Source organism: Vidua macroura, chromosome 7, assembly GCF_024509145.1.
Source record: "Vidua macroura isolate BioBank_ID:100142 chromosome 7, ASM2450914v1, whole genome shotgun sequence".
Lineage (NCBI taxonomy): Eukaryota > Metazoa > Chordata > Aves > Passeriformes > Viduidae > Vidua > Vidua macroura.
In genome coordinates, this window is record NC_071577.1 from 39,525,737 (window position 1) to 39,552,732 (window position 26,996).

General features: G+C 46.4%; 2 protein-coding genes and 1 long non-coding RNA gene across 8 annotated transcripts in view; 1 reads left to right on the forward strand and 2 right to left on the reverse strand.

The window, feature by feature from the left end:
* CACNB4 (calcium voltage-gated channel auxiliary subunit beta 4) overlaps window positions 1-3,040 on the reverse strand; it is an 87,636-nt gene extending 84,596 nt beyond the window's left edge. The window contains exons 1-2 of the mRNA XM_053982599.1: window positions 3,019-3,040; window positions 2,852-2,935 (exon numbers count right to left, since the gene is read on the reverse strand). Coding sequence (XP_053838574.1) covers window positions 2,852-2,935; window positions 3,019-3,027 — 93 coding nt within the window. The 5' untranslated portion in view covers window positions 3,028-3,040. The remainder of the gene's footprint in view (window positions 1-2,851; window positions 2,936-3,018) is intronic.
* The window catches only part of STAM2 (signal transducing adaptor molecule 2), a 53,543-nt gene that overhangs the window by 20,908 nt on the left and 5,639 nt on the right, over window positions 1-26,996 (reverse strand). For 2 of the 6 annotated variants that reach the window (XR_008437925.1, XR_008437923.1), the window contains exons 2-14: window positions 21,563-21,647; window positions 18,064-18,139; window positions 16,578-16,673; window positions 13,926-14,072; window positions 13,005-13,074; window positions 12,471-12,657; window positions 11,709-11,803; window positions 11,205-11,287; window positions 10,954-11,041; window positions 10,504-10,558; window positions 9,488-9,641; window positions 8,350-8,507; window positions 2,852-2,935 (exon numbers count right to left, since the gene is read on the reverse strand). Coding sequence is in view for 3 of the 6 variants with exons in the window: in XM_053982595.1 (XP_053838570.1) it covers window positions 7,497-7,680; window positions 8,350-8,507; window positions 9,488-9,641; window positions 10,504-10,558; window positions 10,954-11,041; window positions 11,205-11,287; window positions 11,709-11,803; window positions 12,471-12,657; window positions 13,005-13,074; window positions 13,926-14,072; window positions 16,578-16,673; window positions 18,064-18,139; window positions 21,563-21,647 (1,478 nt within the window). In the remaining 3 variants the exon portion in view is untranslated. Of the gene's footprint in view, window positions 1-163; window positions 226-2,851; window positions 2,936-5,007; window positions 7,681-8,349; window positions 8,508-9,487; window positions 9,642-10,503; window positions 10,559-10,953; window positions 11,042-11,204; window positions 11,288-11,708; window positions 11,804-12,470; window positions 12,658-13,004; window positions 13,075-13,925; window positions 14,073-16,577; window positions 16,674-18,063; window positions 18,140-18,805; window positions 18,924-21,562; window positions 21,648-26,996 lie in introns of those variants that run through there. The other 4 variants (XR_008437924.1, XM_053982596.1, XM_053982595.1 and 1 more) reach the window with 4 other exon arrangements.
* Window positions 20,070-23,263, forward strand: LOC128810062 (uncharacterized). Its single transcript, XR_008437926.1, has 3 exons — window positions 20,070-20,221; window positions 20,881-20,929; window positions 23,136-23,263. It is a non-coding gene; the product is annotated as an uncharacterized LOC128810062 (long non-coding RNA).

Genomic DNA, 26,996 nt, shown 5'->3' on the forward strand with positions numbered 1-26,996 from the left:
GAGGGCTCTGCTGCAGAGCTTTTCCCTCCTGGATCCTCCTTTGCTCCAGGCTGAGCCCCTTCCCAGCTCCCTCAGGAATTCTCCAGCCCCTCCTGACCCTGAGGTGTGAGGGAGAAGATTCCAAAGGGAAATCCTGCCTGAGGAGGTGTCTCAGTCTCACCTGCACAAGGGGCTGCAGTTGGGTCAATAAAAAGCAAAATGTGTAAATATTCCCCTGGGAGACACCTGGAGAGGAGGAGAAGGTGTAGAAGGAGGAGGTGGAGAGGGAGAAAAATGAGGAGGAGGAGAAAGGGAAGCTGAACTTCCACCCCAGCATCCCAAGAAGTGGTGGATGCTCTGACACAACCTCTGGGTGCTTTGCTGTTGTCCTGCACAGGTCACAGCTTTTGTCAGTGAAAAAAATCTCATCAGAAATCTCAGGGAATAAATGGATCCTGCCAGAATTCCAAGGGAAAACACCAAATCCTGTGTCACAAGGGCTGGGAACACAGAACCCCCAGAAAACACAAGGAGGAGTTCTGATGCCAGCGTTGTATGGAATCACAAGCACATGTTTCCAGCTGCCCTAATTAGTGTCTAATAATTGACTCCTGTCCCTTAAGGGGGTTCTTGGCTCTAATTGAGCAGCACCTGCCACGTCAGAGGAACAGTTCTGTGCACCCATTCCTTGCTCAAAGGCCACACTTGACCCCTTCAGTGCCAGCTTTGCTCCCAGCCTCGGCTGTGCCCCGGATTCAGAGCCCATCCCAGCAGCTGGGAATCTCCTGCATCAGGAGTCACTCCAGGACAGAGGTGATCCCCCTCCCTTTGGGGGTGTTTAAACATCATCCCACTGATTTCCAGCACACCCCTGGGTGTTCCTGGGAGGGCAGGGCTCCACCTGTGCCCTCCAGTGCAGCATCTCCCCCAGCAGAGAGGGCACTGCCAGCTTCCCACACGGAGAGGCTGGAGCTGGGAGCTCTGTCCTTGTGGACACACACCCCACAGACCCTCTCTGCTTCCCACCACACGGTGTGGACAAAAAAAAAATGCAAATCCAAAAGCTCCTCCAAAAGTTATTCCCTTCCTAAATTAGATTGAGCAATGGGTCGAAACCAGAAATTAAATGCAACATAATGAAAAGTCGAGTAATGAGTTCAAATCCCAGGGAGCTGCGTCTCTCCTGGCACAGAAGGAAACCAAGGATATCATTTCCATAGGTGCTGTGGGCTTGGGCAAGAAGCTGGTGCTCAGTTTTTCATGTACACAAGGTCTACAAAAGATTTAAACTCCTTTGGGACACTGATTACAAATCTCACTGACAGAATTCCTGTTTGTTTTTCAGTCAGACCTACAAGCACCACAAGAGCTACCTGGAGCTGATCCCTGCTGCTGGGACTTTCTGTTCCACTTCTGCCTGCAGAGCCTGAGTGTTATGAGGGAAAACTTCCCTGTGGGAGGGTAAAGGACAGCAAAAACAATCCCATCACCTGATTCTCCTGCTCTTAATTGCAAGTGCCCATCCAGTGTGTACAGCAACACCCCGGGGGGGTCAGGAGGGAAGTGAGTCCCCCAGAACCAGACAGACAGACAGACAGAGGCCTGGCTTCCAAAATTCCAGGTCATGTCCTGCTCCCCTGGACACCAGGTGTTGTAGGTGAGGCCAGGGAGCCTCTGCCCAAACCACCAACCCCGAATTCCCATCTAGCACAAATCCACCTCTGGAAGCAGCTCCCCTGCCAGGCTGAGAGCTGCTCCAGGACATCTCCCAGGAGCACCCACGGCAGCATCTCCTCGGCTGCCACAACCCTCCAGCATAACCCAAAACTGCCTTTCTGCTCATTTATCCTTGTTTCAACTCCAGTCTCCACGGCTCAGATCACCCTGAACGTCAGACTCTTCCCGAGACTCTCACGTGTCACTCTGGAAACGGGGACTGCCAGCCCGGCACGGCTGCTCCGGGCTGGGGCCGTGACAAGGAGGTGCCACCAGGCAAAATGAAACCTCCGTGGGTTATTTAAATGCCCTTCTGTGACAGAGCAACCTGCGTGTCCCGAGCACAGCGCGCTGCCGTGCGTGGCAAGCGTCCCTGGATCCGCCAAGGGCCCAGCTCCGCTTCCCCTGAGCCTCCTTCAATTCCTGCTGGAGTCCCTGAGGAATCCGGGATGCAGGTTCAGGCTCTGGGGAGTGCTGCACATGCTGTACTTGGAAACGAAATTGGTAATATTTACTGAAAACAGCGTTTTTTAGCTGAGGGTGATGCTTCAGGGGACTCAGGATGTCAGTCTGTGCCTGAGCGAGGGACAGCTGGCAGGCAGGAGTGGGAGACTGGGAACAAGGATGGAAAAAGGGAGCAGGGAAGGAAAGGGGTGGCAGAGAAGGAAAAAGGGAATGTTAACAGGAGCTTCCACGCTGATGGCTACCAGTGCTCCTGCAGTGCACGGGGCTGCTGTGCAACCAACCTCAGATGCCGATGCTCATGACACACTTAAAACCATTTTTTTTCCCCTAGAAATGCTAAAGTCAGGAGATCGCTAAAACCTCAGCTTCCATTCCCGACGCCAAGCGCGTCTCCCGGTGTCCCAGGGAAGAAGGAGGAAATGCCCAGCGGGTCAGTCACCGCCGGGAGCCCGAGGCGAGGGCGATCCGTGCTGTGGGGCCGGGCTGTGGGGCCGCTCCCAGCCCCGAACTCCGCCGGTGCTCGCAACTCGAGCGCTGCCGGAGCCGGAGCGGAGCATCCCCGGGCAGCGGCACCGCCGCGCTCCGCACGGGGGTCCCGGCCCCGGCGGGACGGAGCCCCCCGAACCCCGGAGCCTCTCGATCCCCGGAGCCCCCCGAGCCCCCCCGGCCGTGCCCGAGCCCCGGCGCTGACCTGCCGCAGGATGAAGCTGGTGGAGGTGGTGCTGCCGTCCGAGCGCTTCAGGCGGCTGCGGCGCGTCGCGGTGCCCCTCGTCACCTGCCCGGGGACAAAGCATCAAGGTCGTGCCACCGCCCCGGCCCCGGCCCCGGCCCCGCCGCCGCCCCCGGCCCCGCACGCACCGCGGCCATGGCTCCCCGCTCGCCGCTCGCCGCTCCCGGCGCTCCCGGGCGCTCTCCGGGCGCAGCGGAGCCGCCGCCGGGGCGGAGCGCGCTGGGGAGGGGGCGGCGGGCAGGGGGCGGCCCCGGGGCGGGGCTGGGGCGGCAAAACCCCCGGAGCCCGGCCCCGGGCCGGTTCCACCCGGGGACAGAGCCTGGAGCCCGACCCCGGGCCGGTTCCAGCCGCGGAGAGAGCCTGGAGCTCCGGCTGTGCTCTGGGGGACAGGCTGGGAGAGGGAGCTGGGGGTGCTCACCTGGGGAAGGGAAGGATCCAGGCAGAGCTCAGAGCCCTGGGAATGTTCCCCTGGAGAAGGGAAGGCTCCAGGCAGAGCTCAGAGCCCTGGGAATGTTCCCCTGGAGAAGGGAAGGCTCCAGGCAGAGCTCAGAGCCCTGGGAATGTTCCCCTGGAGAAGGGAAGGCTCCAGGCAGAGCTCAGAGCCCTGGGAATGTTCCCCTGGAGAAAGGAAGGCTCCAGGCAGAGCTCAGAGCCCTGGGAATGTTCCCCTGGAGAAGGGAAGGCTCCAGGCAGAGCTCAGAGCCCCTTGCAGGGCCTGAAGGGGCTCCAGGAAAGCTGGAGAGGGACTGGGGACAAGGGATGGAGGGACAGGAGCCAGGGAATGGCTCCCACTGCCAGAGGGCAGGGATGGGTGGGACATTGGGAATTGGGAATTCCTGGCTGGGCTGGAATTCCCAGAGCAGCTGGGGCTGCCCTGGATCCCTGGAGGTGTCCAAGGCCAGGCTGGACATCGGGGCTCTGGAGCAGCCTGGGACAGCGGGAGGTGTCCCTGCCATGGCAGGAGTGGCACGGGATGGGATTTAGGGTCCCTTTCACAGGGGATGCTCTGAGCCCACCTGGCCCCTCCAGCTGAGCCCCAGGGCCCTGCCCACCCCTTCCCACACCCATCAGCACCGACTGACAGCAACTCCCAGCCGGGGAGAGCTCCGTTCCCAGGGCACGGAGGAAAACAAGCTAAATCGGGAGATGATGAGTTGGAAGCTAAAACCCGAGGAAGATTTGGAAGCGGGACCTGGATTTCCTGCTTCACCTGCAGGCACATCACACCTCCCACCGGGATGGAGCAGGAGGAGCCATGGGCACATCCTCACTCGCTCCTGCACGCTCTGAGCTCACCCAGCCAGCTCTGCCCAGGCTCCAGCCCAGCCAGCGTCCTCCTGCCCCGCTCCAGACACCAAATCCTTCCTTCCTTGCCTGAAAGGAGCAGCCTGGTTTCTCTGCCCACGGTGAATGTGGGTCAGCCAAGGCTGTAGTCTAAATCAGATTATTTCTACATTCGGTTTCATCAAATGGCCCTAGGAAGGCATTTCTGTTGAAACATTACTCGTGAGTTCCCAGGGAAGGATTCTCCCCAGAGACCCGATGGATCAGGGTGGGATTCAGAAGGGAAAACCAGCCAGCGTTTCCCAATAATTCAGGATACAATTTGGCTTTTTAAAGGTTGACTTCCAGCCTGAAGTGACCCCAAATCAACCCACTGGGGTCAGAAGCTCCAAAGGGCAGTAAAAAAAAAAAGATGAAAACCAGTGACTGATGTGTAAATGACAATTTTTGGGGCTCTTTGCAGGCGTTTCTGATGTCCATGAACAGCTTCAGCAGCAGGATTAAAGCCCAGGGATTCACCCTGATTTTCTGGGATGAGCCAGGATTCTCAGGCACGATCACAGGACTCAGCTCTTGCCTCTCTGAGCAGGGAATTCTCCAGGGTGTGTTTGTGAACAAACGTGATTCAGCCCACAGACACCTCTCAGTGCAAGCAGGGGCAGTGCCTGCGAGTTCTTAGAAAAGATGCACAGATAAAAATAAGGGAAGAAAATCATCCTCATCTCAGGAAATAATCCCTGAGAGAGGCCACAGCATGGAGGGACAGAGTCCCACAAGCCCAGGGCCATCCCCACCAAACCCTGCAGCACAAAGAACAACAGCACAGCACTTGGAAGGTTTCAATAATCTGATTTTTAACATTATTTCTGGAGCCAATTGGAGAGACAAAGGTGACAGAGCACAAGCCCTCAGAGCACTCTGGGGTGACAAACTGAACAGACACAACAGGTCCCCAGCTCACACCAAAGGAAATGGATCTCGTAGTGATATTTAACACCCATGAAACAAATATACCACGTGGAAAGTCTCATTAGAAAGTCGCCCAGGTTCCTATGGTAAGGGTTTATATGAAAAAGCAGGAGTTCTCCACCCTGAATTCCTGATAGAAAACAGCAGGTAGAAACCTAAGGTAGAAATCTGGAGTTAGAGAAATCCTTTGGCAGCATGTTCAGTTTACAATCAGGCCTTAAAAATAAATATGATCATGTCTAGAAGTATGAAGAGAAACACCAACCCCCTCTAAATACACTGGTTTAATAATAATTAAATTATTTTACACTATCTACAAGTTGCATATCACAGAGTTAGGAGTAGAAGAGGTGACAGAAGGACAAATCCTGCTTTTATAAAAGTTCAGGCATGTGTGGAGCTGTGTAGAAAATCTCAGACAAATGAGTATATACATTATTTATACTTAACAATTAACATCATCAAATCACATCTGGCTGGCTCAACTGAAGATTTCTCTTGGCCCAAAGCTCAGAATCCAAAAAACCACCAATTTAAATTCCCTAACAAACACGGAGAACTCATAGCAACGAGAGCAAGGTTTAGTTCTACCCCAAACCAACTTGGAACAAAGTAAACTCTGACAAATAAAAGCTCCAAACAATAAGGATTTGGAACAGCAGCATTGAAATAAATTCATTTCCTCAAAAGACACAAGGAACAAGTTATGAAAACACTTCAGTATTGCCACGTTTGTTATTTGTACTGAGCTTCTTCCTGGGCAAGGATCAAGACAAATTAAAGTCATGTCCAAAGGAAAGACAAAATCCTTCTTCCAATTGCACACATTTAAATAAAAAGTGATTTAAAGAGCACTTTTTGCATGAGCATGATGCTGCAAATATAAGATCAAGATAGCAAATAATTAAATAAATGGAGGAGGTGCTGAGTGAAGGGTGGGTTTTGTCACTCAGCAGCCTGGGAGTTCCAGTCTGGGATGAAGTTTACACATCAAAAATGCTTCTGGGAGCATCCTGCATTTAATGGAGATGTTTTTATCAGTAATTTGCTTCCATTATTTCCCCAAACCAAGGATTATCACTCACCAGAGGTGGTTAAAAGCAGGATAAATGTGACCATGCTCCAGTGAGCAGGTGAACAGGAGGATGAAGTGATTTTTTTTTTTTTTTCAGCAGTTGAAACAAGAAAAAGAAAGAAATCCCACATTCCCAAAGGATAATCCAGCTCATCTGCTCCCTTGGACAAACCCCACCCTTTAAAAAGTGCATCAGGGAAGAAATTCTTGGATTTCTTTTCTCCCCAGCTGCCACTCGTGGCCAGCTCCGAGGCAATCCCTCCTCCAGGGAAAGGAGCCCAATCCCACCCACCAGCACATGGGATGGCCTCAAATCCCCCTTTCCCAGTGGTGCAGGAGCTCCTCTGGGCTCAGGGCTGGTTCAGACATGGACACAGTGGCAGAGAAAGGAAATCCAAGCGAGGCAGAACCCCCTGGTCCCATCAGGGCAGTTCCTGTTCCACTCAGCTCCCCCTTGCAAAGGGAACAGATCCTCAGAGGCTTCAGCAGCTTCCAACCTTCTCCAGCCCCTCCTTTCCCACGAGGAATTCCAAAGCTCCTTCACTTCTACATCCATCCAGAAAGGAAAACTGAGGAGAGATCCTGTGCAAGTTCCTGGCTCAGCACCTTGGATCATCCCCTGCCTGCTCTTCCCACGGAGCCTCGAGCTGGCAGCGCCACCTCTGCCAAGACACCGGGGAATTGGAGGAAAACTTGTTTTCCTCAAGAAAAAACACAGCAACTCTCTGTGTTTTCCAAAATACAGAGGCAGCACAGTTAAACCCCTCTTTTCCTCCTATTTCCACAGGGATGTGGTCCTGAGTGGCAGAGTTTCCTCTTCCAGCTGGCGCCAGGGACCCCTCGGATTCCGCAGTGCGTCCTTCGGGAAGGGGACTCGGAACTGCAGAAGTTCCCTAAAGTCACTGGGACACAAGGATTACAGAAGACACCAGAGGAGGCAAAGCAACAGCATCTCAGCATCCTCAAGCTTCCAGAAACACATTGAAAAGAGAATTATTCTGGGACAATCTTTCAAAGATTCACAAGTGGCGTTTCCTGAAAGCGCAGGGAAAGAGGAAAAAAAAAAAAAGGGACTCGGAGGAATGGGGAATTATTTTAAACCATCCCTTAATCTAGTTCAGGATGCAAAAATGCAAATAACCATCAGAGCTGGTGCCTATTTTTGCTCTGCACCACCCTAACGCAGCGAGTTGGGTTATTTGAGAGGAAGATGGACTTTGATATCCACGGCAGGGACTCCCAAAGACCGCCGGGTGGGAACTCCTCGATTCTGGCTGTTCACAGCAGAGGCTGCTGGTGGAAATTGGGCTGCTGCTGGAGCAGGGAATGAGCAGGAAGTGCCACGGGATAACCTGGTCCTTGGTTGCTCTGGAATGCTGCCACGTCCACGGCCACGCCCATCTGGTGCTGGGGGAAGGCAGCGGTGCCGCTCGGGAAGGGCTGCGGCAGCGCGGGCTCGGGGCTGCGGGGACACAACACCAACCACGCTCACAGGGCCAGCTCGGGGCCAAGCACATCCACCACAGCACCGTGGGCACCCCCAACACAAGCTGGGAGCCTCCAAAATATGCACATTTGAAAATGACCCGACCAAAACGGTCATTTTGGAAGGAATTTCACGCTCTGCCGGCTGCAAAAATACAATTTTTTACATGCACACTCTCAACTTAAAGCAGCTCTGGCCTTGCACTTTCCCTCCTGTTACTCCTCCATGTTAATAAACAGAGTTTCCCAGGAATTCCATACTTTTCATGCCTCTTATGTGGCAGTTTTTTATGGTTTTTCCAAGAAAAAACTTCTTCACCCTCAAAATTCTCCCAGCAGTTCAATAATTCCACTACGTAACTTTTACTTTTTAACTTACTCTTGCTTTTTAACTTAGTCCTGCTATTTAAATTTTAATCTTTGCTGCTGGGTGCTTAAAGCTGAGGTCAGAGGTTCCTCTTCAACCTTCCTGGGAAACCTCCTCGTGCAGCATCAGTTTTACCTAGAATAATGCTCTCATTGCTCCCTGGTTTACTAAAATTGGTGTTTTCCTCTCAAAAGCGACGTGCCGCTAAATGTAAATGCCACGAGAAGGTGCAAAGAGGCAAAATTCCCCCCCAGGAAGAAGAATTTGCTGGATGCATACCTTAAATAAGCAGCTGGAGGTGGCTGAGTGGCTGCAGAGTTGATGCTCTGAGGCAGAGACCTCACCTGGCTCACCTGCTCCGGGGCCAGGCTGTACCCTGGGGACATGGACACTCCCTGGATCATGTAATTCCCACTGGGAGGCTGCACAGGATACGACTGCAAATCAAACCAGAGGCAGGAGATTTGGTGCTTAGCACACTTCGGAGTGAACCCACCAGAATATTCTACAGCTGGAAGCAAAACCTGCAGTTTCTTCCAATTCTGGTTTAAGTAATGCAGGATTCCCTCCAAATTCAGGTGGCACGGGCTGGAGCTGCTGGTGGGGGCTGGATTTGGGGTAAATGGGTTTGTCCCAAATAAAGCCCAGCATTATCCTGCATTTCTATGCACCAGTCTTGGGAGGAAACAGCAAACTCCAGTTGCCTTTTGGCTTAAATTACTTTGTAACCTCCAAATATAATGAATTTTCCATCGTTACTGGAGTTAAGGGCACGGAATTACTTTTAACTGACATATTTTCAGATCTAGCAGTTGCTATGGCAACTATTCTTTTCCCACTGAACAATTAACATGAAAGTAAAATTCACTTCAAGTAAAAACGCTCATTCTGTGCTTTTTGAGAAATCTCTCCTTCCCCTCCATGTTTATTCCTTAAGCCATCATTAGGGACAGTGTAAAACAGTTTGGAGCACAAATACAACACGTTTAGAACTGATACAAAATGTTCAGTTTTCTAAGGGCAAAAGGAGCTAAAAGCAGAGTGTTTCTATATTTAGCAAAAAATACACTTGGGATTAATACACTGATATTCCAGCTCCCTCCCATCCCCACTATTAGATAAGAAGGGAACATTTTACTTGGAGATTGACATGACTCACAGCAAGAATATCCACCAGGCTGCTGCAACACCCAATCCCAACTGCAAGAAATGAATTATGGAAGGGATCTTTTGGAATTTTCAACAGTGGCCAAGCAAAACCTTCTGTTCTAGTGCATAAATCCCAATTTCTTGCAAAGGCAACGTCAGATTGCTCGTGGGCTCCCTTTGGTTCTTGCTGTGATTTTTTTTTAAACCAGGGATAAGCAGCAGGGAATTTCCAGATCCCAGGGAATTTCTAGATCCCAGGGATACTGACCTGCACGGAGACTCCAGAGGAGGTGGGTGGGAATTGTGCAGGGTGCTGGAGTTTGGAGTAGGCTGAGTACATGGGGCTCTCATTCATCAGTTTGTTGTAGAGCTCCAGAGCTTCCAGAACCTTCACGTTCAGCTCGGATAACTCGGAATGTTTCCTGTTCCAAAACAAAGGGAGAGGGCACTGAGCTGCTGGGACATCTTAGGTGGGGAGGAAAGAACAGTGCTGCACTGAATATGCAAGAAAAGTAAGCCCCTAAAAGGCCAAAGGTAAACATTTTTACCCATTAATATTGAAAAACTGCTGCTGTGTGACTGGAAGGAAAATCCAAGAGCTGCACAACCATTGCTGGCACCAAACCAGCAACTCCCAGGTGGAATTCCCTGTTCTTTTCACCCCCAAATATCCCCAGGAGTCACAGAGTCATGGAATGGTTTGGGATGGAAGGGACCTTACAAGATTTCACTCCAAACTTCTGCCATGGGCACCTTCCACCATCCCAGGGTGCTCCAGCCTGGCCTTGGACACTTCCAGGGGCAGCCCCAGCTGCTCTGGGAATTCCAGCCCAGCCAGGAATTCCCAGTTCCCAGTATCCCATCAATCCCTGCCCTCAAGCCATTCCCTGGGTGCTGTCCCACTGTCTCTTGTCCCAAATCCCTCTCCATTTTCCTGATCAGCTCCTTCAGGTACTGGGCAGCCAAACCTGAGGAGGCAGAGGTGAGGATAACCTGGAATAATCACCAAGAGATTGAAAATTCCAACCCCTGGACAGCCTGGAGAAAGCTACAGTCACAAAATGCCAAAGTAAAAAGCATCCATGACCTGTGCAGGGAATTTTGGGAGAGCAGCAATCAAATCTCAGTGCACGCACTCAGAACCTGATATTTCAGCATTAAAAAATAAAGCTAAAGTTGTTCAATCTTTTTTGCAAGGTTTTCTAGCTTAGGAGATGAAAGCACCAAGAAAATATCATTAAACCTGCCCAATTTGAAGTAAATCAGTGAATAAATTGTGCTCACCTATCTATCTCTTCTAGTTTTTCATCTATCATTGGACCCATCTGCTGGCAGATATCTGTGAAGACAAAGTGTTGAGGCAGTTGATGTCTTGCACAATTAAATGTTTAAATGCAGCCAAAAAATGTTTTCTCCAACTACAGGAAAATTAATTTCTTATTTATTTCAGGGTTGGGATTGGTAGATGGATCTTGCAAAGCTCAGGCATTTTACAGAGCTGGGAGTTATGCAAATGACTCTGCTAAACATGGAGCTGGCTTGGAACTATTAAAAAAATTCAAATTATCCCCAGAGCCCCACACTCCCACGGTGAAATAAGTGTTCTCCAGCACTGTTAGTAGAGAGCACAGCTCCCCTAAGCTTAAAATAAACACAAAGAACTCCCAGCTCAATCCACAAAAGGTAATTGTGAGAAGAAGTCATAAAAAAGAGCTCATTTAGTGCTGCAAGTACCTTCTGAGTTGAGAAGATCTGGAGAATCAAGCTTTAAATCCGTGGGATCTATGCTCTGAAGTACCTGCAGTGTTTTATCCATCTTATCCTGAAAGGGGAAACCAAGATGAAGAACTTTCATTTCTCAGCCATGCCAAGATTGGTTTAATATTCAAATAAAAGTTCTTTATAGCCAAAGAATCATCTGCCAACATTCAGCACCAAAATAATTTCTAAGCCCAGCAATATTTTATTTTAAAGTGGTTTCATACCTCATCAATATAAACTGGCTCAGGTTCTGCTTTCTTAATTTCTTCTGCAGTGTCCTCAGGAACAGAGATTTTGTCCACAGCTGCTGGAAGAACAGAGATGAGTTTCTTTTCTCTCTGTTGCTCTGATAACTTCAAACAAACATTTGCTCCTTGTTATTTTTCTGTGTGAAAAGACACTGTGACATTTGAAATGGCAATTTGCTGGATTTGTAAATATGTTGCTGACAAGGAATTATGGTGAATCGAACCAAATTTCTGTCACAGAAAATGGTAATAAACTTAAAAGAGAAACAGAGGCAGAAATTAAAGGGAGTTATGGAGTGATCCGTGCTTGATTGCTTGAAACAAGGGCAGGATGTCTCTCAATTCTTTCCTGGGGCTGATAGAGGAAATTATTTTGCTGCTGGGCTAATTAGGATTGCAGCACAAAGCTGCCTTGGTGAACTGATCCATCCTTTCAGCCCTTGTGAAATAATCCAGCCATCATTTCAGCAGGTAACTCACCTGTCTCGGGCTCCACAGTCAAGTCAGAGGTGACGAAATTGGATGGGAAGAGCCCCACTCCTCTGTGGTTCTCCCCTTTCCACCAGTTGGCATCACTGGGGAAATAAAGAAGGGTTACAGAGCTCTGGGGTGAACAGAGGCAGGGACATTTTTGGGGTTTTTACTCAAAACCTGAGGTACAGAGATGTATTTGGTGGCTTTTTTACCAAAACCCTGTGACATTTAAAAGAGAACTTGCACGGATTAGCACAAAGCCAAACAGGAGCTGAGGCACAGGGGAGGGAAGGGAGGAAGAGGAGTCAGGGATCACTGAAGACTGAACACAAATCTTTACATTGATTACTTGCCAGCCCTTTAAAGCTGTATATATCCCTAGAGGTGTTAACAACAATCATTATTTTAGCTATTTTTAATCAGTTTTATTCTTGGCAAATCTGATTCTTGATAGCCAGAGGTTTAACAGCTGCTGGAAGCAGATGGAATGTGATGCCAATGCATTTTCTTATCTCAGACAACCAACTAAGATTTATCTTCAAAACTACAAATTGGATGAAACACTCGAGGTTCTCCCTGCACTAAAAATGATTTGAGGTCAGAAGCTAGGAATTTGGAAGGAGAAAAGGAAGAGAAAGGGATGTGAGGAAGGGCAGAGTGACAATTACATTTCTATGGGAGGGAAAAAAAGCATCAGAGGAAAAATGTGCTACCCTGAGAAAACAAAGAGTGGTGGAACAAAGTCAGCTCCACCTGAGAGTATTGTACCTGTCATCCAAAACAAAAATAATCTCTCCACTTTTAAAGGTGAGCTCATTGTCCTCGACAGCTTCAAAGTCATACAGAGCTCGCACCTTCCTCAGGCTCTGGGGGTTTTGTGCCATTTCTGCAGATGGGTACAAGGATTTGGTCTCCATTTGCTGCTGCTTCTGCTCTTGCAAAGACAATTCAATAGCTGCAGGTGGGGCAGAGAGGAAAAGAACAAGTTTGTGGGGTTTATCCCTGGAGACAAAGCAGTTTGATTTCTTGATTGAACAAAACCAGCATTTATTGCTTTATTTAAACAAGGTCTGTATCTGCTTCTGTAGGACTGGAAGTTAACATTTCAAATGCTGTGTGAGTGGGGGGAATGTGTCTTACCCCAAATCCCCATGGGTGAGGGAAACACCTGGAATGCCACAATTCCCAACCTGCTGTGCCCTTGGTTTCAGTGCTGTGCAGCAGGGAAGAGCCCAAATTCCCATTTCCCTGCTTTTTAACCAAACTTCTGGAGTCCAACCCAAGGCTGAGACAGGCACTCACCTTTAGCTATATCCTCATCTTCTTTGGATTTACTGGATGAGGAGCCATTCTTAGCAGCACTGGTGGAAGCCTGCAAAGGTGGGAACAACAGAGGGACAAATGACAATGAAATCTCCATAATTTGGTATTTTAAAAAATTAGCACCGAGTTGTTCCTGATCAGGTGGATTATGGAATCCAGGTGTTCTCCTAGAAATAAAAATCACCACTCTTCAGGCTGGTTTCTGTTTTCAGCAGGGAAAAAAAATAACATAAATACTGAGATTTAATTGAAATAACTGACTTTATTGAAATGGTTATTTTAATCATATTTATTACAGTGAGACTACTCATTTAAATGACTCTTTCCACCTTTATCCTTCACTCCTCCCTTCAAGAGAGATGAAGAGTTGGGAGCTGCTGACTTAAATCCTACAATTCTCCCCAGCAGCACAGTGAAATCATTCCTGGAGTTTTCATTCCCACCAGGAACTGGAATTGGGTGCCAATGCTCAACTCTTCCATGTCCCTGCCATATGTTTTACACATAGAGCAGATTTAGAAGTGAAAACATCTTTGTGGAGGAAGGAAGGATTGTAAAAGTTAAAAAACTCAGAGTGTTTGTAGAAGTTAAAAAAACTCTGTTTCATATAGAGGAAAGTAAACTTTGCGTAAGGAAATTGTAACAGAAATCATAATTTTAAGTTTCAGGACTGAATAACATGGAAATATTTAGAACTATCAATTATAAATTCAGGATAAAACCACCTGGCATCCTATCTGCTCTTAGCTTGGGCACAACAAACCACCAGAAGTGAAAAATAAACCACTCCAAATCCAGGACAACTCCTGACATGGACAGGAAATGGGACAAACAAGAAAAGGGGATGTGGGAAAGGAGACCAGAGCTTGGGATCCATCACTGTCCCAAAGCAGCTCTCACCTGGGATCCTGCTGCAGGAAAAGTGACCCCTTCTTCCTTCAGGGACTTGATGGTTGCAGATATTAAACTACATTGTGGATCTTTCTGGAATTCTTCTGACCACGCCACCATGAGGGTTTTTAGCTTTTCACACACTTTTGGGTGAGCCTGGAAGACAAAATTGGATAAAAAGGGATGTTTGAGCCTCAAAATGAACAGAAGGAGCTGTAACCAAAATTGTTACCAAACCCATTTTACTATAAATATACTTAATTGTTAATAATTGTGTAGATTGGGGAGCAGAGTGTAGAATATCTGACCTTTTATACCCTGATCTGGTATTCCAGAGAACATGCTGAGCTCCTGGAGCCCTAATTCTGGAGAAATTCAGGCTGCCTACCACACTTACCCCAAATTTCTGCCTTTCTGCATTACTCACCCTCCATTTAACCTCAATTTTCTCTTCATTCCTTCTCAAGTGTGTTGTTTTCCACTTCCCAACCACATCAACTGGTCTGATATAAGCCACTGTCTTTCCCTACAAAAAAAATCCTCCAAGAACTCTTTCCCTACAAAAAAAATCCTCCAAGAACTCTTTCCCTACAAAAAATCCTCCAAGAACTCTTTTCCTACAATCCATCTTTTCTGGCCTCTGCAGTTTCTCCTCAGATGCCAGGACAGCTTTGTCCCAGCTGAGACACCCTCACAAAAACCTGATCTGAGTCTCCTTGAAGCAGCTTCTCCCCCAAAAAGGAATTCTCCATAGGGACAGTTTCAATTCCCAAACTGGGAGCTGAGCTGCAGGGACAGCCTGGCAAAGGAAGATCATTTGCTTGGAGTGGGGGCAAACCACGATCAATTCATGCTCTGCCTGGAATTCCTGTGGCTCCCCCAGATCCTGGCACTGGGACAAGATTCCCAACGCAAGGAATCAGATCCCACTCAGGGCTGTGAGCCCAGCACGGGCTGAGCAGGGAGGGCACTGCCAGCTTTGGGCTCCAACCTGTGTTTTTTTTAAACAGAAAGTTTGCTGGGCTCAGGAGCAGCACAAAGACTTTTGTCACACTTGGCTGAACTCATTTTACCCCTGAGAAGAGGGAAAAAGCCCAATTTTATTCATTATTGCTCCAAGGGGGCCAGGGCTGGGGGTGAAGGGTCAGTATTTCCCAAGAACACAAAATTGTGCTCCAGAACCCGTCCCTGGGTGGGATCCCAGAGTCCCTGCACATCCCTGGGTGAGATCCCAGCATTCCTGCCCATCCCTGGGTGGGATTCCTGACCATCCCTGGGTGGGATCCCAGAGTTCCTGCCTGTCCCTGGGTGGGATTCCTGCCCATCCCTGAGTGGGATCCCAGCATTCCTGCCCATCCCTGGGTGGGATCCCAGGGTCCCTGCCCATCCCTGGGTGGGATCCCAGGGTCCCTGCCCATCCCTGGGTGGGATCCCAGCGTTCCTGCCCATCCCTGGGTGGGATCCCTGCCCATCCCTGGGTGGGATCCCAGGGTCCCTGCCCATCCCTGAGTGGGATCCCAGCATTCCTGCCCATCCCTGGGTGGGATCCCAGGGTCCCTGCCCATCCCTGGGTGGGATCCCAGGGTCCCTGCCCATCCCTGGGTGGGATCCCAGGGTCCCTGCCCATCCCTGGGTGGGATCCCAGCATTCCTACCCATCCCTGGAAGGGATCCCAGAGTTCCTGCCCATCCCTGGGTGGGATCCCTGCCCATCCCTGAGTGGGATCCCAGGGTCCCTGCCCATCCCTGGGTGGGATCCCTGCCCATCCCTGGGTGGGATCCCAGGATTCCTGCCCATCCCTGGGTGGGATCCCTGCCCATCCCTGGGAGGGATCCCAGCATTCCTGCCCATCCCTGGGTGGGATCCCAGGATTCCTGCCCATCCCTGGGTGGGATCCCTGCCCATCCCTGGGTGCTGAAGGTCAGTGTGAGCTCCAGGATGGACCCTGGCTAACGGGAACACAGGCAGCACTTCCAGACCTATTTTTCCACAAAAGCCACAAACACAAGAGCTGTGAACTCATTTTGCTGCCCAGCAATTTTATTACTTTCCTTAATTGCTTTGCTCAGCCTGTGCTGATTGCAGGGATCTGAACACCCCTTTTTAACCCATTATCCAGGTCTGCCTCCAAGTGGAGCAGTGATCAGGGAAAAGCTGCTCCTGCTTACTCAATTCCTCACATCCACATTCAGATCCCAGCAGCTGCTTGACCCCAACCATTTCAGTCTCCTTTGCTTGGTTTTTTTCCCATTCAGCATTCCCAGAATCTCTAAAATGTCTGTAACTTCATCCTTTTCCTTGTACAAATCTCATTTCACTCCCTCGTAATTCTCCCTTTCACTTCAGCCCAGGAATTTCCTTCAAGCCTAATAAAAACTCCCCTCAAGAAAAGCTGCACTTACCACGATCAAATTAATGGAATTAGGAACAGAGATTTTAATTACAATTGCTGATGTAATTTTGTAAAAATGTGAAGGATTATCAGCTGTCAGCTCTTTAACAGATTCTTTTTTCAGAGTAAAAATGCCACAAATTTCAGTGAAAACACAGCACCAAAACTAGAAATTTACTAAAATATTTAGTAAATATTTTATTTACTAAAATAATATGGAGAAGTTACCAAAATAATTCTGCAGGGATTGCAGGGTCTGAAACATTTACCTTGTTTATTAGAGCTCGAGCTTCAGTGGCAAAATCCCGGGAACAAACTTCCAGGTGGAAAATCTTCCCACAGTTTGACACACAGGCTCCTAAAAGCTGACAGCAGAAAGAAATTGGGAAAATGCAGGGGGAAAAAGGGTGCAAATTAAAAAAAAAATTTGTTATTAATAATAATAAAATTGCAAATAAAAAAAGAGTGCAAATAATATAAAATAAGAAAAAAAAAAGCAAATAATACGGATAAAAAATTCAAATTAAAAAAAAGAGTGCAAATGCAAAATAAGGGAAAAGTGCAAATAAAAGAGTGCAAATAATACTGATAAAAAATTCAAATTAAAAAAAGAGTGCAAATACAAAATAAGAAGAAAATGCAAATAAAAAAGAGTGCAAATAATAATGATAAAAATTGCAAATGAAAAAAAGAGTGCAAATACAAAATAAGGAAAAAGTGCAAATAAAAAAGTGCAAATAATACTGATAAAAAATTCAAATTAAGAGTGCAAATAATACAAAATAACGAAAAAAGCAAATAAAAAAGAGTGCAAATAATACTGATAAAAAATTCAATTAAAAAAAAGAGTGCAAATGCAAAATAAGAAGAAAATGCAAATAAAAAGAGTGCAAATAATCCAAAATAAGAAAAAAGTGCAAATACAAAAGAGTGCAAATAATAAGTGCAAATAAAAAAGAGCAAATAATCCAAAATACGAAAATTGCAAATAAAAGAGTGTAAAGAATCCAAAATAAAAAAAAAGAGTGCAAATAGTTCAAAATATGGAAAAAAGTGCAAATAAAAAAGAATGCAAATAATAATAATAATAATAATAATAAAAAGTACAAATAAAAGAAGAGTCAATAATCCAAAATACGGAAAGAACAGCAAATTTAAAAAGTGCAAATAATCCAAAATAAGAAAATAAAGCAAATTAAAAAAGAGTGCAAATAATCCAAAATAAGAAAAAAGTGCAAATAAAAAAGTGTAAATAATCCAAAATAAGAAAAAAAAAAGCAAATTAAAAAAGAGTGCAAATCATCAAAGATAAGGGAAGAAAGTGCAAATAAAAAAAGAGTGCAAATAATTCAAAATAAGGAAAAAATGCAAATTAAAAAAGAGTGCAAATAATTCAAGATAAGAAAAAAAATGCAAATTAAAAAAGAGTGCAAATAATCCAAAATAAGAAAAAAAAAAAAAGCAAATTAAAAAAAGAGTGCAAATCATCCAAAATAAGAAAAAAAAATGCAAATTAAACAAGAGTGCAATAATTCAAAATAAGGAAAAAAATGCAAATTAAAAAAGAGTGCAAATAATTCAAAATAAGGAAAAAAAAGCAAATTAAAAAAGAGTGCAAATAATCCAAAATAAAAGGTAAATTCAACATGGACACTAATTTACTGAGGTTAATCAAGATATTAATTAATTGATCAGGAAATATTTAATTGCTGCATTCCAGAAGGGTTTTTGGGGGGAATTTGGGAATGTGCTCACTGTGAGAGCTTGCAAAGCCACGTGGGGAACTTTGTGATTCATTCTCTTCATGATGGCTTTGAGGCAATCCTTGGCTCTGCAAAGGAACAAGAAATTCAGGGTGAATGGGAGGGACAGGAGCTGAGCAAGGCCTGAGCCAAACCCCCAGCAGAACTGAGCTTAATGGGCAAAAACGGCACCAAAGCTGAGCTAAATGGGCAAAAACGGCACCAAAGCTGAGACTAACGGGCAAAAACATCACTAAAGCTGAGCTTAATGAGCAAAAACGGCACCAAAGCTGAGCTTAACAGGCAAAAATGGCACCAAAGCTGAGACTAACGGGCAAAAACGGCACCAAAGCTGAGACTAATGGGCAAAAATGGCACCAAAGCTGAGCTTATTGAACAAAAACATCACCAAAGCTGAGCCTAACGAGCAAAAATGGCACCAAAGCTGAGCTTAATGGGCAAAAATGGCACCAAAGCTGAGCTTAACGGGCAAAAACATCACCAAAGCTGAGACTAATGAGCAAAAACGGCACCAAAGCTGAGCTTAACGAGCAAAAACAGCACCAAAGCTGAGCTTAATGGGCAAAAACATCACCAAAGCTGAGACTAACGGGCAAAAACGGCACCAAAGCTGAGCCTAATGAGCAAAAACGGCACCAAAGCTGAGCTTAATGGGCAAAAATGGCACCAAAGCTGACCTAAGTGAGCAAAAATGGCACCAAAGCTGAGCTAAATTGGCAAAAATGGCACCAAACCTGAGCTTATTGAACAAAAACATCACCAAAGCTGAGCTTAATGAGCAAAAACGGCACCAAAGCTGAGCTTAATGAACAAAAATGTCACCAAAGCTGAGCCTAACGAGCAAAAACGGCACCAAAGCTGAGCTTAATGGGCAAAAACGGCACCAAAGCTGAGCTTAATGGGCAAAAACGGCACCAAAGCTGAGACTAATGGGCAAAAACGGCACCAAAGCTGAGCTTAATGGGCAAAAACGGCACCAAAGCTGAGCTTAACGGGCAAAAATGGCACCAAAGCTGAGCTAAATAGGCATAAATGGCACCAAAGCTGAGCCTAATGGGCAAAAATAGCACCAAAGCTGAGCTTATTGAACAAAAACATCACCAAAGCTGAGCTTAATGGGCAAAAATGGCACCAAAGCTGAGCTTAACGGGCAAAAACATCACCAAAGCTGAGACTAATGAGCAAAAATGGCACCAAAGCTGAGCTAAGTGAGCAAAAATGGCACCAAAGCTGAGCTTAACGGGCAAAAACGGCACCAAAGCTGAGCTTAATGAGCAAAAACGGCACCAAAGCTGAGCTTAATGGGCAAAAATGGTACCAAAGCTGAGACTAATGAGCAAAAACGGCACCAAAGCTGAGCTTAATGGGCAAAAAACATCACCAAAGCTGAGCCTAACGAGCAAAAACGGCACCAAAGCTGAGCTTAATGGGCAAAAATGGCACCAAAGCTGAGCCTAATGGGCAAAAAACGGCACCAAAGCTGAGCTAAGTGAGCAAAAATGTCACCAAACCTGAGCCTACTGAAGAAAAATGTCACTACTGAGCAAAAAAGTCACCAAAGCTGAGCCTAATGAATGGAAATGTCACCAAACCTGAGCCTACTGAAGAAAAATGTCACCAAACCTGAGCTTATTGAACAATAATGGCACCAAACTTAAACCTATTGAGCAAAAATGTGACCAAAGCTGAGCCTAATGAACAAAAGTCACCCAACCTGAACCTACTGAACAAAAATGTCACCAAAGCTGAGCCTAATGAACAAAAAAGTCACCAAATCTGAGCCTGCTGAGCAAAAATGTCACCAAAGCTGAGCCTAATGAACAAAAAAGTCACCAAATCTGAGCCTATTGAACAGAAATGTCCCTGAACTTGAGCCTCTCGGGGCTGGGCAGAGATTTACCCCTGACCAGTGTGTCTGGCCTCAGCTGGGGGTTGGATTGGCAGAAATTCCCTTTTTCCCTGGCATTCCACATCCATTCCCAAAATGGGAATGGGAAGCAAGGCATGGTTTGGGCCAGACAATAACAGGAATGTCCCCAGAAAAAAGAGAGGATTCAATAAATGGGGATTTTAGTGGATTTCATCCCCAGCTCTTGGATCCCCTTTCCCACAGCCTGAGGGCACAAAGATTTGTTTCAGCACGATTTGAGGTGAGTGGAGAATAATAAAAAGCATTTTAAATGCTTCTGCTGAGGGGGTTCCACACTTTAAATGAGCATTAATGGCTGGCAGGAGCTCAAGCACATCAAAGGCTTCATTAACACTGATATTTGGAACATTTACAAACATGAAATCCTAAAAAAAAAAAAAAAAAGCTGATGCAGCATTTAAAAAATAGTATCACTTGAACTGCTGGATTAGCAAAGCACAGAAAAGCCTCTGTGCCAGAAAAACACACTTTTAGTCCTAATATTTTCATCTTATTTCATGTACAAACCATCCAACAAAGTCAACTCAGTTATTTTAAGTTGTATTTTTATTTAGGGTAGGCAACAATCTTCATTATTTTCATGGGCAGAAGGGAAGAAAATGACACAAAAAATTGAATTAAAATATGCCAGCAGCAGTGGCATTTAAAATTCAGAATCTGGGATTTTATTTTCTATACAAGTATGTATTTTTAGATGGAATGATGCATTTTATATACTTCTATTTCTGCATATGTCACTTTTTAAAAATCACAGAATTTTTTTACAACATCCCTTCCTCCAAAATCAGATTTAAAACACTTCCCTCTACAAAAGTCTTGTGGCATTAAAAATTTTGATTTTTAATACAGGACTCAAAGGACATTTTTTTTTTCCTTCAGGAGCAAAGATTCCCAGACTGAACAGATTTGCTGTTATTCCTTGTGGCAGGTAATCAATTAAAACCAAACCAAAACAACAAAAAAAAAAAACAAAAAAACAAACCAAATTTTAATGTTAAACAGATCTGGTAAAAATTCTGAATTACTTAAGAATGCACTAATTGAGGATTAATTCCAAATTTAGAAGATGTTATCACTCAAAAATTCAGCAAATATTTTTGGCCACTACAGAATCACTGAAATTCCATTTATGTTCCACTCAGGCTAAACTGATTCCAAGTGATTTGTGCTTTGATCCCTATTTTTCCCCCTTTTCTCTCTGATTTTTCCTAACAACCAAAGACAGATAAATATCATAAAGAGCCCCTGGTCCTTGCCAGGTGTTTTTCTGCACAGGATTTATTTCCCTTTCTCCTCCTGGCACAGCCACTTCCCCAGATTGATGCCAGATCATTAAATATGAATAACTTGGGCGTGCTGTGCAAAACTCCAGGAAAAACCTGGAATGTGCTCAGCACACAGAAATTGCTCTGCTCAAAATCCTCCAGGAATGTTTCTTTCCAAGGATTTCCAAGCCAACTCCATGGATTTGGGAGCTTGGGCATTTTTGAGCTGTGTTCTCTGTGCCATTTTCTTCCTTCCAGCAGCACAGAATTCCCTGGAATGCCAAGGCCCAGCTTACCCATTGGGAGTGCTTCCAACTTTGTCACAAATATCCATGATAAGCCCCCAATCCTCACTGGTGTTGTATTCATTTGTAGCTTTTTCTGGAAAGAAAAAGAAGATTTATTAAGTGATTTATTTGTTCAGTTCAGATCCTATCAATAGAATGTATCCCTAATTAATATTTCATGGATTCATGGAATGGTTTGGGTTGGAAGGGACCTTAAAGCTCTTCTTGTTCCACTCATTCTGTAGATTAATTAATAAGGCTTAATGGTATTTATTTGTGCTTCTGAGTTTTTATTAGCCAGCTTATTCAAATCCCATGTCAATATTACAGGTCAAGTTAATAAACAGCAAATGAAATATTTTATTGCATATGCTGCTTCAAGATTAAAGTTTTAACCAACTCAACTCAATTTTATTTTGGCTGCTCAGCAGAAAGAATTCCACAAAGGGAACACGAACACAGAACCCACCAATGTTCCAAATCCCTTTTGTTACAGATGTAAAAAAAAGGAAATGGAGAATTTTGGCCATAATTTATCCTCACAAACTGAAATATTTACTTCAAGGAAGTAAATATTATTTTGAAATCACAAACCTTCTTCAAAACTTACCCCAAAAATTATAGAATTGCTAAATTTTGTTTTTAATTACATCAATATTTTAGGGAATGAACAACGAATTCATGGATGGTGGGGAAAATAAATGAGTGCCTGCAATTTTAAATACTTAAAAAAAAAAAATTTAAAAAAAAGGAAAATCAAGTCAAATCAGCCTCTGGAAGCTGCAGATTCCCTGGATATGCAATCCCTAAGTAGATTCCCAAGGGTATCCTGAAGTACTTCCCATGGATCCACTGAAATTTCCCTGAGTGGAAATCACACCAGCTTTTCCTGCCATGGCAGAAATAATCCCAACTCTCCCACTGGCCACAGGAAGGTTTGATGATCACAGGCTTCAGCAGGATGATTGCACCTCAGAATTATGGAATTATTTAGGTTGAAAAATAATGATGGAATTATTTAGGTTGATCTTTCCCTCCCAGGTCCCAAAGTCCCAGCTGTGCCCACCCTGTGCCCACCCAGAGCCCGGAGTGCCACCTCCAGAATTCCTGGGACACCTCCAGGGATGGGCACTCCAAACCTCCCTGGGCACTTCCAATCCCTGAGCCCCCTTTCCATGGGGAAATTCCTGCTGATGGAACACACACAGAGGTTCCAGTTCCAAGCCAGCTCCTGGTGAAACCCTCCTGGGATTTGCCCAATTCCGTGTTTCCATCTCACTTTACAATTCCCACAGGGATTTCCATTCACACCGAGTGCCCCCTCCAGGAATTCCAAACCTCCAAACCTCCCTGGGCACTTCCAATCCCTGAGCCCCCTTTCCATGGGGAAATTCCTGCTGCTGCCCACCCTGAGCTCCCCTGGGCCAGCCTGAGGCCGTTCCCTCTCCTCCTGTCCCTGTTCCCTGGGATGATCCCAAATCCTCCCCAGCTGTCCCCTCCTGGCAGGGAATTCCAGAGACTCCTGTCCTGCTGGGAGAGCCTGGCCAAACTGGGATGTGATCCCAGATTTGCTGATTTTTAGGATGAGGGCTGCCCACGTGAGGTGGTTTGGATGGCTGGAAAACCCTGGAAATGCCCCAGGAGCAGAAGTGCAGGAGGACAAGGAGGGTTCTCAGCCCCAAATGCTCGGCCCAGGCCGAGGGCACTGCAGAAAACGCATCCAAATATTTCACCTACAAAGCTGGCATTTCTAGCTCAACATCTCTGGGACTTCACCGCTGGCCTGGCTGCTGTGCCAGGGCTGGAAATCGCTTTCCAGGAAGGGATTTCCCCAAAATGCACCCTGAGCTCCCCTGGGCCAGCCTGAGGCCGTTCCCTCTCCTCCTGTCCCTGTTCCCTGGGATGATCCCAAATCTCCCTGGCTGTCCCCTCCTGGCAGGAATTGTGCAGAGCCACAAGGTCCCCCCTGAGCTCCTTTTTCCCCAGATCCCTCATCCCACACCATCCCTATCCCAAAAGCTCAGCTCCCAGGCCTTGTCCCTGAGCCAGCAGATTCCCACAGGAGCCAAGTGCCTCCCCTGGGCCCACCCAGACCCGGGAGCAGCCGTGGGGATCCCAACTCTGTCCTTCCCAAACTCTCAGGGATCTGGAAGTTTCCCTCCCTGCCAGCCTGACAAACTGAGCAGCAGCTGCTGTTCTCCTTCCCTAAATTCAGGAACAATTCTGAAGGATAACTCCCTCACAGATGCTGAGACAGAGCAGAAACAGATGTGGGAGGATGCCTTCTCCAGGATTTTTTCAGCACAGAGGGAACGTAACCTTTAAAAACACGGAATGACTTGTCCTTTGCAGCCCTCCAATTAATGAAGGAACATTAGACCTGAGCTGGCTTTTATGGAAATAATGATAAAAGCAAAATGTGCTGCTTGGGGTGCTTTGATAAAGAACTCCAAGTGCAAGGAATGGCTTTTCCCTGGGTGAGCTCCCCGAGCTGCTGTGTGGTTCCAGGGAATGCTGCCAGCCCAGGAGAGGGGAGAGCACTCACAGCAGCAGCTGGGAAGGGGCTGGGAATTGTTTGCTGCTCCCACAGCCAAAAGGAGAAATGCCTGGAGAGCTCCTGCCCCAAAGCACTGCCACAGCTCTTCCAGGAAAGGAGGGAATGCTTTGCACTGAGGGAAAATGGTCAGGATCATCCCTGTAACACACAACAGCCGAATCCTGAATGTCCCTGAATCCCTCACTGGGAGGGATGGGAGGCTCCTGAATCCCAACCCAGCCCTGCCACGGGCAGGGGCACCTTCCCCATCCCAGGCTGCTCCAGCCTGGCCTTGGGCACTGCCAGGGATCCAGGGACAGCCACAGCTGCTCTGGGAATTCCAGCCCAGCCAGGAATTCCCAATTCCCAATCTCCCAGCCATCCCTGCCCTCTGGCAGTGGGAGCCATTCCCTGGCTCCTGTCCCTCCATCCCTTGTCCCCAGTCCCTCTCCAGCTCTCCTGGAGCCCCTTCAGGCCCTGCAAGGGGCTCTGAGCTCTGCCTGGAGCCTTCCCTTCTCCAGGGGAACATTCCCAGGGCTCTGAGCTCTGCCTGGAGCCTTCCCTTCTCCAGGGGAACATTCCCAGGGCTCTGAGCTCTGCCTGGAGCCTTCCCTTCTCCAGGGGAACATTCCCAGCCCTCCAGCCAGGTCCACTGCGTTATTCTTGCAGTATTTCTTTTCTCTTTTTTCACAAGAAGGGATGAGCAATACACTGAGATAAGACCAAAAAAATGAGGGAATAACCCACTTTGGATCAAGCAAGGAGTGGGAATGCTCCAAGCTCCATCTTTCCCAAGGAGTGGGAATGCTCCAAGCCTCCCTGTTCCCATCCTTCCCAAGCCCAGCTCCTCAGCCTGGGCTGGGGCAGCTCCACCTCAGGACCTTCCAACTCCCGGAACATTTTGTTATTTCAGCCCTGAATTCCCTTAGGACAGGCTCACCAAGGAAGATCTGGGTTAAAAAACCAGAAATATACTAAACCACAACATTGTTTCTCCACCTGTGCCACTTCCTATGCAAGAAACAGAAAATGAGCACGGATTTAGCACAAAAATAAAAATCACTCCTTGTGCACTTTCAGCACAGAAGGCTTCTGTGCTAAACCAGTGCTTGTTTGTTTTTTAGTGGCTGCCACCACTAAAATCAAACTTTTCTTGATCACTTTGCCCAGGAAGTGAAATCAACCCTGGCCTGCACAGAAAGAGCTCAGATTTCACACAAAGCATGGAAGAACTTTTCAGAGAATAGTAAATATAAAAGCGATGGAGGGCGACTCCAGGTGCTGTTTTCCAGGAGATAAAGCAGAAACACGGGGATGAAAGGCAGAGGTTTAATCCACACCCCTTCCTTTGTAGAGCCTAATTAGAGAATTCCAGCTTGGATTTAATTAGAGATCATGGCCAGGATGAACCTGCAGTCACAAGGCAGCCCTACCTGTAATGATCCCTACTCATGGTTCTATTATAGCCTAAAAAACTGGATTAAAATACGTTATTAAAATAACTTTTTGCAATATACATCCAGTTCAATGAAAGGCCTTTTTAAAATGCAGTTTTTTTGCTTGAAAAGTGTTTTGTTTCATTGAGGCAAATAATCTGAAAAGGAAATAATTTCATTTGTCTGTCAAAAAAAAAAACACAAAAAAAAAGAACATTGGAAAGATTTGAGAGGGATTAACAGAGATTATAATCCAGAGCTTGGAAACACCAAGATGAAAGTGAACAACTCTTGATTTGTGTATAAATTATATTAAATTATAAATTTGTGTTTATTATATAAAATATCTTTCATAATATAAGGAAAACCACTAACTGTGAGGCTGTGGTATATTAAAAAATAATCAAGGCAGGAAAAAATAATCAAGGGAGAGCAAAAATAATCTCAAAAAATGAGAAAGAAACATCATAAAAATGCAGGCTCAGAATTTAAGAATTTTAAGCAGTCTTATCAAAGACTGGAAAATATTGTCCCTGCAGTTCCAGGAGAAAAGAAACACCCAAGCAAGAGCAAGAAAATTTTTTTTAAAAGTCTAAGTAGCTTTTCTTCAAATATTAATATTTGCAAGATTTTAGATTAAATGTTGAAGACAAGAATTATCATGGACTGAGAAATGAAAGGAACATTAAATAAATAAAGTCAATAATGGTGATAATGTCCTAAGTGTCAATAGTGTCAATAATGATAAAATAGCAGAAAAATAAGAGAAAAAAATAAATTAGAAAAATAAAAAAAGGAAGTAAGACATAAGGGAAATGTAAGCCCTTTGGGGCTGGATTAAGTAGGAAAAGGAAAAAAATGGAAAAGATTCTTCTGGAAAGCTCAGCAGCTGGAAATGGGAGGAGGAGGATGCTCAGTTCTGCCACAGGAGGACAAAGTTAAGGAGCCCCAAAAGGCAAATCCAACCTGGAATGCCGTGGGGGAAAACCAGGGAATGCCACAGGGGGGGAACCAGGGAATGCCATGGGAGGGGGGAAACCAAGGAATGCCATGGGAGGGGGGAAAACCAGGGAATGCCCAAGAGGGGAAACCAGGGAATGCCATGGGGGGGGGAAACCAGGGAATGCCCAAGAGGGGAAACCAGGGAATGCCATGGGGGGGGGAAACCAAGGAATGCCCAAGAGGGGAAACCAGGGAATGCCATGGGAGGGGGAAACCAGGGAATGCCCAAGAGGGGAAACCAGGGAATGCCATGGGGGGGGGAAACCAGGGAATGCCCAAGAGGGGAAACCAGGGAATGCCATGGGGGGGGGAAACCAAGGAATGCCCAAGAGGGGAAACCAGGGAATGCCATGGGAGGGGGAAACCAGGGAATGCCATGGGAGGGGAAACCAGGGAATGCCCAAGGGGATTAAACCAGGGAATGCCATGGGGGGGGAAACCAAGGAATGCCATGGGAGGGGAAACCAAG